This window comes from Rhineura floridana, chromosome 1 (genome assembly GCF_030035675.1).
Source record: "Rhineura floridana isolate rRhiFlo1 chromosome 1, rRhiFlo1.hap2, whole genome shotgun sequence".
NCBI classification, from domain to species: Eukaryota; Metazoa; Chordata; class Lepidosauria; order Squamata; family Rhineuridae; genus Rhineura; species Rhineura floridana.
The window spans coordinates 299,259,791-299,274,524 of record NC_084480.1 but is presented as its reverse complement, the minus strand read 5'-3'; the positions used below and the strand labels follow the sequence as shown (position 1 = coordinate 299,274,524).

Sequence of the window (14,734 nt, the reverse complement as noted above, 5' to 3'; positions counted from 1 at the left end):
GGAGACATCATGGATTGAACCTGAGGCTTTATGCATGCAAGGCAAATGTTCTCCCACTGAGCTATGGTCCAGCTGTCTATCCCTTCTATGTGAGGAGCCCCCTTCACACCAAGGAGCCTTAGTTGGCCTCGGGTAGACTAGCTGGGCAGTCCAGCCCAGTGTGGAGAGCCATCAATCTCTGAAGCAGGTCTTTTTTGTCGTGCTTTTAGAGGCTGGTGGGTTAAATCGTGTTTATGGTATTAACGGGTTGCATCCAACATTAGTCAAGCTCAGAGTAAACCCACTGAACTTAATGGAAATGACTAACTTAGTCACATTAATTTCAGTGGGTTTTGTATGAGTAGACCTTCATTAGATACAACCCTATGTAACATACAATAATTATGTTAATATTTCTGTTAATTGTGTATGATGCTTTTATATTATCTTATTTTTGTAAACCGCCCTGTGGCCATTTTTGGCAAAGGGCTGTATAGAAATCTCTAAGTAAATACTATAGAAGGGATTGGTTGTGTGTAAGACCAAGTCTTGAGAAGGCTGATTTATTTGTTTATTCCACCTTCTTTCTAAGGAGCTAAGTGTATGTAGCCTTGCGACAACCTTGCAAGGTTGGTTAGGCTAGAAAATGCTGCCTGGCTCAAGTGTGTTCCTCTCCTCAATCTAAGTCCAGTACTCTAGCTACTAAAACACAATAAGATTCAAACCACTGTAGCCAACAGTACATTATAACCAAACTAGGAATTAATAGCCAGCAAGGGCCTGGGTAAATGAGTAAGTAAGCACCAAAAGCTCATCAGAGTTTGGGCCTGCCTTATTTCAGAGGGGAGGGAATTCCATAGGCTAGGTGCCACAACAGAGAAGGCCCTCCCCACCTGGGCTTCAGTGGATATCAGTACAACCAGGAGACCCTGCTGCAAGGATCTCGACCTACAGGCAGGTCTATGTGGGAGCAGGCGTTCCTTCAGATATCCAGGCCCCAAGTTGTTTAGGGCTTTGTATGTCAACAAAAGCACTTTTGATTTGGCCTGGTAGCCAACAACCAGAACTGGTGCAGTATGGTTGCAGTAGGGTGGCACTCTCAGCAGTCTAACTGCCATGTTCTGCACTTAACTGAAGCTTCTGAACCAACAGCAAGGGCAGCCCCACATAGAGTATATTGTAGTTATCCAGACTTGAGGTTACCAATTCATGTAGCCAGGCTTTAGAGGGAATAAACGAAGGCAAATGTGTTGAACTGCTTCCCACTCTCCCACTTCTGGCTGAGTGTATGAGCCTTCCAATATTGGGCCTACTGAACCCAAAGTTGCAGGACTTTCAAGTGTAATATGGTAGTGGCCCCACAATACTGATTCTTGATTATTTCCGTGAAGTTCCATTTCTGCAAAATATGGCTGCAGTTTCATTGTCACAGACCCTGAAGTGCCAATGTGTCATCTTTGCAATTGTTTCTTATTCCTGATTTTCATGACTCTCTGCGCAGGCTGCCTGTGTTCCTGTGATGCTCAGCAACGGATGGGAGTTGCCATTCTCTGAAGTGATTGATTGGAATCAAGCTGCCGTCATAGGGGATGAGAGATTGTTATTACAGGTAAGGGGTTGGGGAAGACTGCAGCCTTCGTCAGATTGGATGATGACGGCACCCATTTTCTACACTTCCAGGAAAGATATATCCAAAAGGTCATGGCTGTAAAAGAGATTTTTATCAGGAGGGATTTGTCTGTGTCATTGTGAATATTAACTCATTTAATAAGGCATCATTCACTTTCTGATATGAAGGTCACCCAGGCCTCTAAATGTCTTGGTTAAAAATGTAGGAGCAGCTCATTTCTTTTTATAGAAATGCACAAGAACTTCAACGTTGCAAAGTGCTTGGAACAGAAAAGTTACTTTCAACTTTAAGATGTTTGTGGTTCTAAAAGGTCCGAAAGGGTGGTTGGTATCTGACTAAGTCATACTTACAGGACACCCACTGAAATCAGTGGACTTAAATATGTATTTTGAGGTGTAAATGCATTTTCATTAAAAATAGGCATTTAAACGTGTGTGCATTTAATAGTTTAAACTGCCAAGAAGCGGATCATAACATTCAACGTGCAAAACCCAATGGATGGCTAAGAACTTGCCAGAACTTGGCCTAAGACATTGGTCTAAGAGTTGTGGATCAGGTCATTCCATATGGGAATTTTCAAAGATCACATTCCTCAAACATCACCACCCAAGACTCTTGCCAGTCTCCTATTCCTCTTCCTCTAGGACTACCACATAAAGAGACCGGATATTACAGGGTGTGGTAGAATTCCACCCAATAAGATTTTCTTTTTGGGATAGCTCAGAACAGCTTCATATGACAGAGATCATCATTACTGCTCAGAGCCATAGGCTACCACACACACACACACACACACACACACACACACACACACACACACACACACACACACACACACACACTGTATATAATATATGAGGCTCCGCCTTTGTTCACTTTGCTTGCCAACCCTGCCTGCTATTGCTAGTGTACCCCCCAAAGGGTTGCCAACACTCCCCCCCCACGGGTCACCAGCACTCCCCTTCCTTCGCCTGCACACAGGTGGCCAGTTCACCCTCCTTCCCTCCCCATGGGTCACCCTTCCTCCACAGGCCCATCTTCCTCCCCCCCATGGGTCTCTCCCCACCCACCAAGCCACTGCTGAGCACCTCACTCACCTCTGTCCCACTCATTTGCTCATCTGCACACTGTGAGCGGCGGCACCACTGCTGCCACTGGATGACTTGTGTGACTCACCTGTTGCCGCGCCCAGGAGCCTCAAGCAAGTGGCAGTGCCATCGCCACTGCCGCCTTGCCACACAGTGTCATGCTTTGCACGGACACTTCTGAATAGGCTTGCACCTGCGCAGAAGTGTGTAGCAGGACGCTTACAAAAATATAGAGGAAGATACATGCATTACATATAAAAATACAAGTCAGTTTCATCAAACATATTTCATCAATGTACAGAAAGAAACAACAGCCGCAAAATTAGGATGAAACTTCCTCCAGGATAAAAGGCACACTGATCCTCCCCATGAATTGATGTATAAGTACTACAGCCATAATAGAACAAGAGCTCATCCCACTCACCCCACTAGGTATTTTTTTTTATTCCTGACTCTTAATTTTCTAGCAGCTAGAGCAAATATTGCCCCCTGGATAGTAATAAGTTCATCATTGCCTCCTAGCAATGTACATATCTGCTCCAGGAAAGGTCTGTTTGGCAATGAGTGGAGGAAATAAGTGAGAAATGTATACATTGGGGACTCGTACAAAGGGTGGCTTAATAAATAATGTACAATGTCCTCAACTTCACCAGACTCACAGATTCAAAATCCTTGATGAGTTGGGATGTTGGTAAACCTCCCATCCAGATAGGGAGAGGGCAGAAGTCATAAAGCTGTGGGCTTCATGTGTGATGTGGGGAAAGGATGGGCATGCCCCTTGAACCTTTGTTGCCTCTTCTGTGAGCTGATTGTCACCAGTCAGCTTCTATGAGGGTTCTTTGGGAAGAGAATGTGGGACTGATAGGATCCCAGCCTGGCTGTACTGACAGGCTGGGCTCACATAAATACACCATTTTGTGAACCATTGCTTCTGCTTGAGAGCATAAGAGCCCTGCTGAACCAGGCCAAAGACCTAGCTAGTCCACCATCTTGTTTGCCACGGTGCCTAACCAGATGCCTATGGGAAGCCCACAAGCAGGACATGAGGGCAATAGGCCTCTCCCATTATGATTCACCAGCAACTGATATGCAGAGGCATATCGCCACTGACCCTTGAAATACTATACAGCCATCATCATTTTTATAGTGTTATGCTCCATGAATTTGTCCAACCTTCATTTAAAGCCATTGAAGTTGGTGGTCATCACTATACCTTGTCGTAGCAAATTCTATGCAGTGCGTGAAGAAGTCTTTCCTTTTGCCTGTCCTGAATCTTCTGGCATTCAGCTTAATTAGATGACTTCCACTGAGTTCTAGTATTATGAGAGAGGGAGAAAAAAATCTCCTTGTCTCCTTTTCTCCACATCATTCATAATTTTATGAACCTCCATCAGCTCTTCCAACATCACAGAAAGAGGTGGGGGGTTTTCCCCTTAGTCCTGCATCCTGAGATCCTTTTCACTAGAGATTCCAGGAACTGAAACAGGGGAACCTTCTGCATGCAGGGCATCTAAGTCCCTTGTGTCATCTGGACTCCGTCATGTAACCAAAATGTTTAAGTCATGTGCGTTTTTGAAAATCTGCATGTTCTAGTTGCAGAACTGAAGTTTGCTGGTTGCAGAAGACAAAGGGAGAAAGAAGTTGTACAGGATTTCAGATCTCCCCGCACATGCATGCACGCACACGCACATGCACACACAGGTACATTAATGTTCACAATCTTTGTCCTTTTCTTGTAATGCAGAGTTGATTCTCTTAACAGCTGCTTCCTTACCAGAGTAGCTACTACACCATTATTAACAGTGATTTTTAAAGAGCTGGCGTTGAGCCAGAATGTCTGCTCTGGGAAATGTTTTTGTTGTGTTACAGTTTCTCATTTCCCATTTTAGATTAGCTTGGATGTTTTTATTTACATATTCTCTTCATCCTTACACCGCTCCCACTACAGGGAAGCTTAAGTCAGTCTCTCTCTCTCTCTCTCTCTGCCTTCTGTTTCTTTAGAAAAGTCTTTCCCCCTCCCTACCTTCTCTTTCCCATTATTCCACAAATGACCTGATATTAAAACGTCATCCCTTTCTAATAACTCTCCTGTATTTGTGGCAGATCAGCATAGATCCATCGTTTCCCACACCCAACCTAGGCCAAGAAGATTAATAGCAAACAGCCAAATAAAGTTAAAAATGGGAAATTTGGTTTCAGTTTCCATCTATTACAAGTGAACCAACTCACAAAAATATATTTTAGCAAATAAGCTGTTCCCTACCCCCAGTTTGGCAAATATAAATGGCTGACTCTGTCTGATGGATTTGATGGTTCTTTGTTTCACACACAGGTTTATATCAAAAGATTCAGCTGAAAAGGCTTGGACAAAAGTAACTTACTGCAGTCAATGAAAATTTAAACGGCAAAAATAGCTGCCCAGCAAGTAAAACTGCATACACTTAAATGTTACAAAAATCCATAAAGAAATCCATAAGGCCACTAAACATTCTATCTATATTAGCCATATTTTTGCCCTATTTTTTTTTTTTTTTGCCATCAACAGGGCTACCATAACAATTCAACATGCTGATTTTTTGTGCGTGTGTGTGTGAGGAATTTGGTCTGCAATTTTAAACATGCTTATTAGAGAGTATAAATCTCATTGAACACGTTACTTACTTCTTATTGCACAGTTAGGTTTGTTATTAGATTCTGTGTTGTGATCTGCTTTAGGAAGAGGGTCTTTGGAAAGGTAACTGATCAATTTTAAAATAATATTCTGTTATTGTATGAAAAAATGTACCTGCTGCATACTGTATTAATAATTGCACTAGTTGGGATAATTAATTGAAGGGTTGTGGAAATGGTTAGCATGCATGAACATTATTACATTATAACAATTTGATGGGTGAGGGCAATGTTGTTCCCATTACACTAATAACATGGTTCGATTTTTTTAAAGTAACATTTTATCACACCCTTCCTCCCAAGACCTCAAGATGCCATGCATGTTTCTTCCCCCTCCCAATTGTACAACAAATCTATGAGATAAGTTAGGCTAAAAGATAGGGATTGGCCTAAGAGTACCCAGCAAGCTTCATAGCTATGTTGGGGATTTGAACCTAGGCCTCAGCAGCCCTAGTTGTGACACTCTAATCATCACTACACTAGCTCTGAACAGTTACTTAGCCAAGGCTCGTCCATTGACTAATATGGGAATTGAATTCTGGTTTCCAGGCCTGAATCCAACTTGCAGGTGAAAGCTTACTTAAGTTTTGAAAGTGTATAATAACATTTATATATCACATTTCATCAATGATTTGAAGGCAGTTTACAAACAATTAAAAACAACAATCAATGCAAATGAGACAAACAACAGGTCTGATGCGGCCCATTGCCTGCCTTTTGCAAACAGCAGACTCTTATGAAGCACTTCTGACTGTTGGGAGGTTCTGATGACACAGAGGCACATGTTGCAAAATGATGTAGGCTAGCCCCACCCAGCACCCATTGCTCCTGCTATCTGAATGTTCTGTGAGCATTTGTGTAGACCCCATTCACATGCTCGTCAAACATGCAGATGGCAGGCATGGGGCCATGGGGCAAGGCTAGTCCATACAGAACCATGACCTGATACACTCTCTCTTTCCCTCTCTCTCATACACACACACACATGTACACACACTCTTGGCACCTTGGCCTGTCTGGAGCTTCACATTCCAAGCAGATGGAGCTATGATCATCATGACATAGACATACCTGGCTTGCTCCCTTCTGACCATGTCTTCAACAAAGGGATGGGGAACATGTGCCCCTCCAGATGTTGTTGGATTCCAACTCCCATCAGCCCCAGCCAGCTTGGTCAGTAGTCAGTGATGATGGGAATTGTAGTCCAGGAACATCTGGAGGACCACACATTCCCCTTCCCTACTTTGGAAATAATGCCTTTGTTGCTTCCAAGATGTTGGCGGTGGACTCATTCAGTTGAATGGAATTTTCACTAGTGCATGTATTTGGAAGATCCAGTTGCCTTTATACTTCTGTATATCTGGATGGGCTGCATCTGGCTATTTTCCTCCTTCTGCCCATATCTTCAACAATACAGAATGGAGAACCTGTTGCCCTCCAGATGTTGTTGAACTCCAACTCCCATCAGCCTCAGCTAGTACGGCCAATGGTCAGCGATAGTAGGAGTTGTAGTACAACAGCATCTGGAGGGCCAAAGGTTCCCCAGCTCTATTAGTTATTCTATCTTTAGTAGTCCTGGGACCTTTGGTTTCACCTCTTGACATTCATTGTGGGTTTATATATTGCTGAAACAATATCAGGAAAATTTGACACTTCAAACTAGGCTGCTTCTTGTTGAACTTCATTCAAAGTATATATTAAATCCATGTTTGGCATAAGGAGATTTTTGCCACCAAGCTATTTTGGTTTTTCCCCTTCCCAAGAACTCTCTTAGGCTATGCAGAGAACAGATGTATTCTAATTAAGAATATTTGGGGGGGGAATGGATTCCCCCCCCCCGGCATGTGAAAAAGCGAGTGTGAGTAAAAAGGCATTTGCTGGGTGTAATCTAATATCTAAGCGGAACATGCAAAACAGCACAAATCAAAAGCAAACATAGGTAGCTGCCTTGTGCATAATTAGGCCAGAAAGAATATGTGAAAAAATATATGAATATTTGAAAGGCTTAGAGGGAATGCAGCAGTCTAATGAGAAAATACTATGCTGAAATAAACACACTCATCAAACAAAGGGAAGGATTTATTTTTGTACCCCCTTCCAATAAGCTTATCTAAATAAACAGCAGAAAGTGAAGAATACAAAAGTATCTGGAAGCATTTATTTTTCTCCTGTTTGCTGTGTTTACTCATGTGCATGTTCCTAGAGGTGGTCAAACCTCAAATCTTTCACGGTCTATTTTTTTTCTTTGTTTTTGAAACTTGAATCCTCAGAATAAAGTAATGTTTATGAGATTTGATGATTAATTAAGATAACTACTGGAGGAAAGTGATTTTATAATATAATTTAAGAAACAGGATTGTTATATATTGTAGACCTATAACTGATTTGATCTGCGACAAATGGGAAGTCATCATTTTTTTATTTTTTTTGTTTAATCATTTTTGTTTTGTTTTTTGTCTTTGAATGTTTTATGATTTTGTTTTGTATGTTTTATGAAAATTTGAATAAAAATTATTGTAAAAAAAAATGAAACTTGAATCCTCGTGGTCCACCATTAAGTATAAAATTTGCAAAGCAAGAATGCTCACTTGGGAAGCTATTAAGGCACAACTCCTCTGTGTTAAGTGGTCCTGAGTAGGCATTCTTGTTTAAGAACTTGATTAATGCCTGGCTGGATATAGCCCAAAATCTAGCTAGTCTAGCATTCTTTGCAAGAATTCTGGAACTGGCAGGCACTAGGTGGTCCCCTGGAAATTAGTCAGTGGCTCACAGGAAGACTGTGGTCTAGTTTTTGACCACCCCTGATCTAGCCCAGGGGTAGCTAATGTGGTACCCTCCAGATACTGCTGGATTACAGTTCCCATCATACTTGACCATTGGCCACAGTGGCTGGGGCTCATGGGAGCTGGAGTCCGACAACATCTGGAGGGCATCACCTTGGCAGCCCCTTATTTAGTCTGACCACCTGCCCTAAGGGTGGTCATAGGGAACTCGGAATGAAGAACATAGGACTAGTTCATATATTGCCTGTCAATATGAGGCCCCCGTTGGCTAAAAAAAGTACCACATAGGTACACATATAGTTCCCTGACAGATCAGAGAGTAAGTACACAATCCTATTCTTATCAACTCAGGATGACTCTTAGGCATATACATTTGGTAAATACATTTCCTTTACTTAACAGAACTTAATCAAACATTACAAAAGAGAAAATAAATGAAATTAGTCAATGAGATAGAAGCATTATACAATTCCTAATATTAAAATTCTAAAATATTGATGCAGAGCTGAGAAACCCTATTAAATCTAATTACCTGAATCAACACAACTATGTAGGATTCAAGCAAATGTGATAGAGGTCTCTCAAGAAGAAGAGAAACAGGTGCTCAAAGGAAGGGATATTTATACTATTTTTTTCCTTTGAAGAAAATAAATTTATGATGCATTCCTAAATTTAATGGCTAACTTTCTCAATTATTAAAGAAAAGCAAAACTACATTCCACAAAATATATGTTATATGTCAAGGTAGCATATGTTGCAACTTTTGCCACAATTGTTATTAAACTTAATCTACTATCATCAAGGCGAAATAATTTTAGCCACATCTAACAGAACTACATCATATACAAACAATTACTATTTTATTATCAAAACCTAGATTATAATAATAAGAGAATGTGTCTGATGCACCTCTGGGCATAGTAAATGTATCAATGTTAAAAAGAAGCATTCACTGTGAACATAGTTTATAATCTGTAAATGTGGATTGATTGAGTATGGAAAATTCAGGATTTTCTTTTAATAACAGGAGACACAGGTGTAGTGGTTCAAGATAAAGAATGGGGAGTAGTGATGTACCAGTCTGGTTTGCAAAGCTGGTCTGTCTCCAATGGACATCACAAAAAAAGAAGACGCCTTCTGTTCCCAGTATAATGAGTTTAATTGAGCTGCACTGGGGTAAAGACAATCAGCTATGGAGCCTGGTCCAGCATCTCTGGAACCAGCCAAAATGGGTGCAAAAGTGGATATATTTGCCACACCTCCATTACTGGCAAAGTGTGTAGCCATTATAATGTGGGCCTGCTACAGGTATAAAAACTGATAAAACAATGAAGACAAATGTGCAGAATTAATTGGTACATCAGCTGGTCTGGAAAAACGTAACCACAAATTGGATCCTTTAGGTTGTGGTATTCCTGTTATTTATTGAGAATTTAAAAAAAATGAAACCAGTCTGCAGATTTATAGATAGATATAGATGTAAGTCTTATATGGACATTTGCAAAATCAAAGGTTAAAAAGTCAATGCTTTGTAAGGCCACCCCAACCAAAGATTTTTCTATCGCTTCAAAAAAGTTGCACAACACCATCCAAGGTTTGTTTGTTTAAAACGCTTGTATCCCACCTTCCCACCACTGCTGATTCCCAAAATGAGAATTGCGCTCCAGTGTTGTGCCTCTGTAATGTTACAAAGGGAATCCAGTTTCACTTCTCAGGTCGTGTGTTCCTTTATTGGTGTTGTTAAAAATAGTGGCATTTCCACCATCTCATAGGTTGTTTGTGTAGTCAGGCCAGCTCCGAATATTTCAGCTATCGAGAGAAAAGAGTGGGAAAGCAGCAGAATCCTTCTGACTTTGAAATATTACAGAGCAAAAGAAGGCAACAGAATCCCAGAGTAAGAACATAGCAACAGTCCGCCGATGGCCAATTCGTGCAACCATCTTAAAGGGAAAGGGTAACCCCAAGGTGGCAGCTCAGTGTTAGCATGGCAAAAGAGGCATTGTGGATGTGCCCACCCCAAGAGGACTAGATTGCACATTTATCTTGTCCTGGAAAAGGCTCTGATTTAGGAAATCCTCCAGAAAGTGTGGAAAGCACAGCCCGTCAGGTAGGAAGTGGGATAAAGAGTCAGCAGCATTAACGAACAGCCTGTATCATTCAATTTCCAATTACTGCTATCACTGCTGCTGCTGTTGTCTGACGGTGTGGATGGCGTTCTTCAAATGAGAGCCAAATGCACTGTTCGCTGATCTATAAAAACTAAACTGATGGTGCTATAAACGGATCCTCTGGAAAGGCCCCCAGTAGTGCCTTAATGTTCTCGGGTTGCAATGTTTCTTCGCTGTCTGATTTGTTTCAACATTGTATTACAGATCCCTTCCACAATCAGGTCTATCCATCAGGATAAAATCCTAGCACTTAGACAGCAGACACAGTTCTTGTGGGAGGCTTATTTTTCTTCGGTTGAGAAGATTGTATTGACCACACTAGAGGTGAGTAACCGTTCTCAGATATTAGCTGAGGCATTGGCGGTCACATCGCTCAGGCTTTGTCTGACCTTGGTGCTTGGGGGTGCATGGCGTGTTGCTTGGAAAGGGGACTGTGGGGGGGGAGTGGGGCAGAAGGAAGACCGTCATCCTCTTTATAACTTTGCCCCCCTGAGGAAGTATGTTCTTTGTTACTGGGACTGGTGTAAGAAGAAATGACACTATGACAAATGGGAAGCCATCCTGCTTGCAGGGAAAAGTTGCCTCTTGCAGACTCGTGGGTTCTTAGGGGCTTTACGGTTGATAAATCAGTATTCTTGTCATGCCTGGTAAATGAGGTCTTTTAGGGAATCTTTCTGGAGAAATAGCTTTTCTGAAGCAGCAATATTGTAAAGCCCTCTCTTTTTCTGGATTTCTGTCCCAAAGCATTTTGATGGCCTTTGACTGGTCAGGGGGGGGCGACAGCGTGTGGGGAGGAACCACTGGACATATAGGTCAGGAGCTATTTCAGATTCAAGAGAAAGATGACAGAAAACTTCTCTGCTGGGAAATGGAATGAGTGTGCCATATGTTAGAAAGCATTTTTGTAGAGCTCACAATCCCTCACATCCACACATTTTCTTCTCTCTGGGACTGTTAAACTGTAATGCTAAGCCATGATTTAGTGTTACAAACACAAGCAATTTCAAACCAGCGCACTTACTCCTTCTCTAACTCTACACCTGAGGGATGGAGATTACAAGGTTTTTATCCTAGTTTGCTGCTAACCGTAGTTTGCTGTTTCATCCAAACCCAGCTAACTATGGTTTGCGGCAAACCTGCATCAAACCTGCATCAAACCATGATTTAGGATCCTGGTTTTCTAGGCCAACTATGGGTTTGACAGGATCAAATATAATGACAAATTATGGGTTGCTGTAATCTAGTAATGGAAGCTTTTGGTCTGTACTCACACAACAAGGAGGGAATGTGTGCAGGCGATCAAGGCTGCCCGTGATCATAACACTAAACCATGGTTTAGCATTATGTTTGACAGATACGGATTTCAGACATAAGACTGGCTCCCACAATCCATGGTACACAAATCAGGATCTAACCTTGGGGATGCATTTTCCAAGCGTCTCTCTGCTCTGGATTCCATCCCTCTGCTTTGCAGCTTTATCCATGGCTCAATTATATATGCACCAACACTGACCATGGCTAATGCTGATCAGATTCCCTAATCATCTATGATTTGCAAACACACATCGAACCATGTTTTGAAATTTGGTATACGAGGGAACCATGGGTGGCATCACTGCACATCTAACTGAATGATGTTTAGCACTAGCTTGAGAAAAGAAGTGAGGAGTGCATACTTTCATGGCTGGCTTAGCAACGCGTGTGCAGCAATTTTCCTTTTGTTCTTTTTTATTGTTAATGGAGGAGTTGAAAACTTGTTCCCTTTTTGTCCTTTCTCGTATCCTTTCTTACAGTCTCCCCCCCTCTGCTCCAGCTTTTCATGACTAGAAATAGCCATCTGTTAAATTTGGTAAAGCTCTTTAGGTCAGGACCTCGGCCCATCAAATAACGGGATCTGTAAGAGTCGCCAGCCTGACCTGGAGCAGAAGCTCATATAAACAAAGACCCCAGAGGCCTGTTTCAAAACTGGGCTGTGCGGTGGAGAGGTGTATGTGTGCATGGAGGGGGAAGTCATTCCTGAATCTCAAGAATAGAAATGGCATTGAGTAGGATCTGTGTAGTTTTACTGGTGAAGTGTCCTTTCTGCACTGTCACAGGCCAGCTAAACTTAGTATTTCTGCTGTGGTTTGTTGCCTGGTTCTTTTGAGCAGGTGACAGCAGGAATGATAGACACTGGAAAGGGAAAAGCTGCTGTTCAGCAACTCAGATCATTGGCCCAGCTTCCTCAGCCTTGTCTCCACTACGAGCGAGGAACCTGTGAACCTACAGATGCTATTGGATTCCTACTGGGAGGAAGCGCGGGGTATAAATCTAATAAACGTAGAGAGATTTCTTTAGATAAGGTAGGGTAGTGATGTATTATGTACAGATCTTAATACTATCTTTAATGTTTTAAAATACACATATGTAAATAATAAGGTATCATTTTGTTTATCTTGTTCCACACTCGTGCCTGAGCTTGGTTACCGTCTACCATATAATTATCAGTTAGTAAGTGGCATAATAACAAATGGTATTAAATCTAATACACACAGTCTTCGGACTCTCTTGGTAAATATTTCATTCTGAAACTGGTGTCAGCTTTAGGCTGTGAACATACTAGCCAGACCAAAGTGTTTCCATGAGCCACACCTGGAGGGGGAACGGGTTGATCTGCTGATCATTTGAGAAACCTCTTTGAAGCTGCTCCCACCAGGTTTTACAGTAAAAAGGGGCAAGGTTTGACTAGCGTCATGTGCCCCCGTTTTCAGCAGAGAGGCTGAGATGCACTGGAGCTGGCGGAACAGTGAGTGTGTTTCTACACTTATACCAAAAGAGTAATCCTTTGAAGGAAAGGTTTGCCTCATGCAACCTAGCAATAAGTATAACCACAGTGGGTTTGGGGGATAAGGTTGGGATACTGTGGAGTGCCCAGGCTGTGACTGAAAGTATTGCACAACAAGTTTGGGAAGTACTGTATGGTTACTGCACATGTGTAGAGGGTAAATTCTACAGTATACAGAGACAGACATCCTCCTCATCTGCTGCAGGGAGGCAAGGATAGGTGGCTGGGGGCATCATAGCCGTCCTGACTGCAGACATCTGGGGGGAGACCCAAGGTTGTGGAAGGCTGCTGTAAGGGCTAGAACCTTGCCTTCATAAAATGGAAGACGAGGGTCCTGAATTTTGTGCACATACGAAATTCTTTGCTTTCTTCCATACTTGCAAAGAATGACAGCATTCAATTAAATGTGGTTGCGCCTTTCATTTTCCTTGGACCAAAGGCTATTGTTACTTTTTGTTCCTTGCAATTTGTATTTCTGGCACTAAAGACTGTTTGTCTATTTGCGGGTGGGGGAGAAGGAGAGGGAGGTGAAGGTGAAAGTCATCGTTATTCCAGAAAGATACCATCCTATCTAAATCTACCACTAACTATTTTATGCAAGACATTGATGGCAAAATTGGAGCATGGATTCATCAGCCTCGCAACTGACATGCCATTTTAAAGAGTAAAAATATTTTGACTTTAGATTCCAGCATCGAATAAGTTGCTAGGTTGCCACAGTGTCTGCAGCGACTAATGAGGTAGTTTGAATACAGTTATGTGAGGCTTCTAACCCACAAGAATGTGCATAGGTCCAGCATTGTCTGGGCTGCTTGAGAGGAAAGATTAAACAGGAATGCTAAACAATTGGTCTCTTGCTGGCTTTTACAAAAGGTGCCATGATTGCTGCCTTCAGCAGACACTACAACCTCTCCCTTTTGTCATACGGACCTTCTCAACAGTTGTTTTATTTCTTTTTCCTTTTTTTATTTTTACAGATTATTCAAGACAGAATATTTAAGCACATATCACGTAACAGCTTAATATGGAATAAACACCCCGGAGGTTTATTTGTACTGCCACAGTATTCATCATATCTGGGAGATTTTCCTTACTATTATGCTAATCTAGGTAAGTGATTCTGAGGCCGCATCTCATTCCTACAGTGGCGTGTCATCAATGGCCCCAGTGCAAAGCCAGCATGTGCCAAGCAGAAACCAGCCTTGCAGTACTCCCTCCTTGTGCCTCTTTCTACAGTGACCTCCCCTGACCCCCAGGCACACGTTCTTTCCCTTCTCAGTATTCTCTTACCATTGGGTAAGCCCCTGTTAGCTTCCCCTTAAACTGGGTTTTACATGTGTTGCAGTCAAGCACTTCAAAAACCTTAAAGGGATGTTTGAACTTTCAGATGGAGCATCCCAAATGCACAATATTAGCTGCCGCATTCCCTCACTGGCCTCTCTTCTCCTCCCCCAAGCTCAAAAAACATCCTTACCTTGGGAAAGAGGGATGGGGTAACAGATGGCTGGGAGGGGGTCTTCCTTCCAAACAGGAGGGGCCTGTGGGATAACAAACGGGGGGGCATAGTGAAGATGGAGCGCGAGACCCACTTG

The 14,734-nt window shown here is 42.2% G+C and overlaps 1 protein-coding gene across 1 annotated transcript in view; it reads left to right on the top strand.

Moving 5' to 3' along the window:
• Positions 1 to 14,734, top strand: part of EXT1 (exostosin glycosyltransferase 1) — a 326,984-nt gene that overhangs the window by 285,197 nt on the left and 27,053 nt on the right. The window contains exons 3-5 of the mRNA XM_061605523.1: positions 1,481 to 1,588; positions 10,523 to 10,642; positions 14,120 to 14,252. Coding sequence (XP_061461507.1) covers positions 1,481 to 1,588; positions 10,523 to 10,642; positions 14,120 to 14,252 — 361 coding nt within the window. The remainder of the gene's footprint in view (positions 1 to 1,480; positions 1,589 to 10,522; positions 10,643 to 14,119; positions 14,253 to 14,734) is intronic.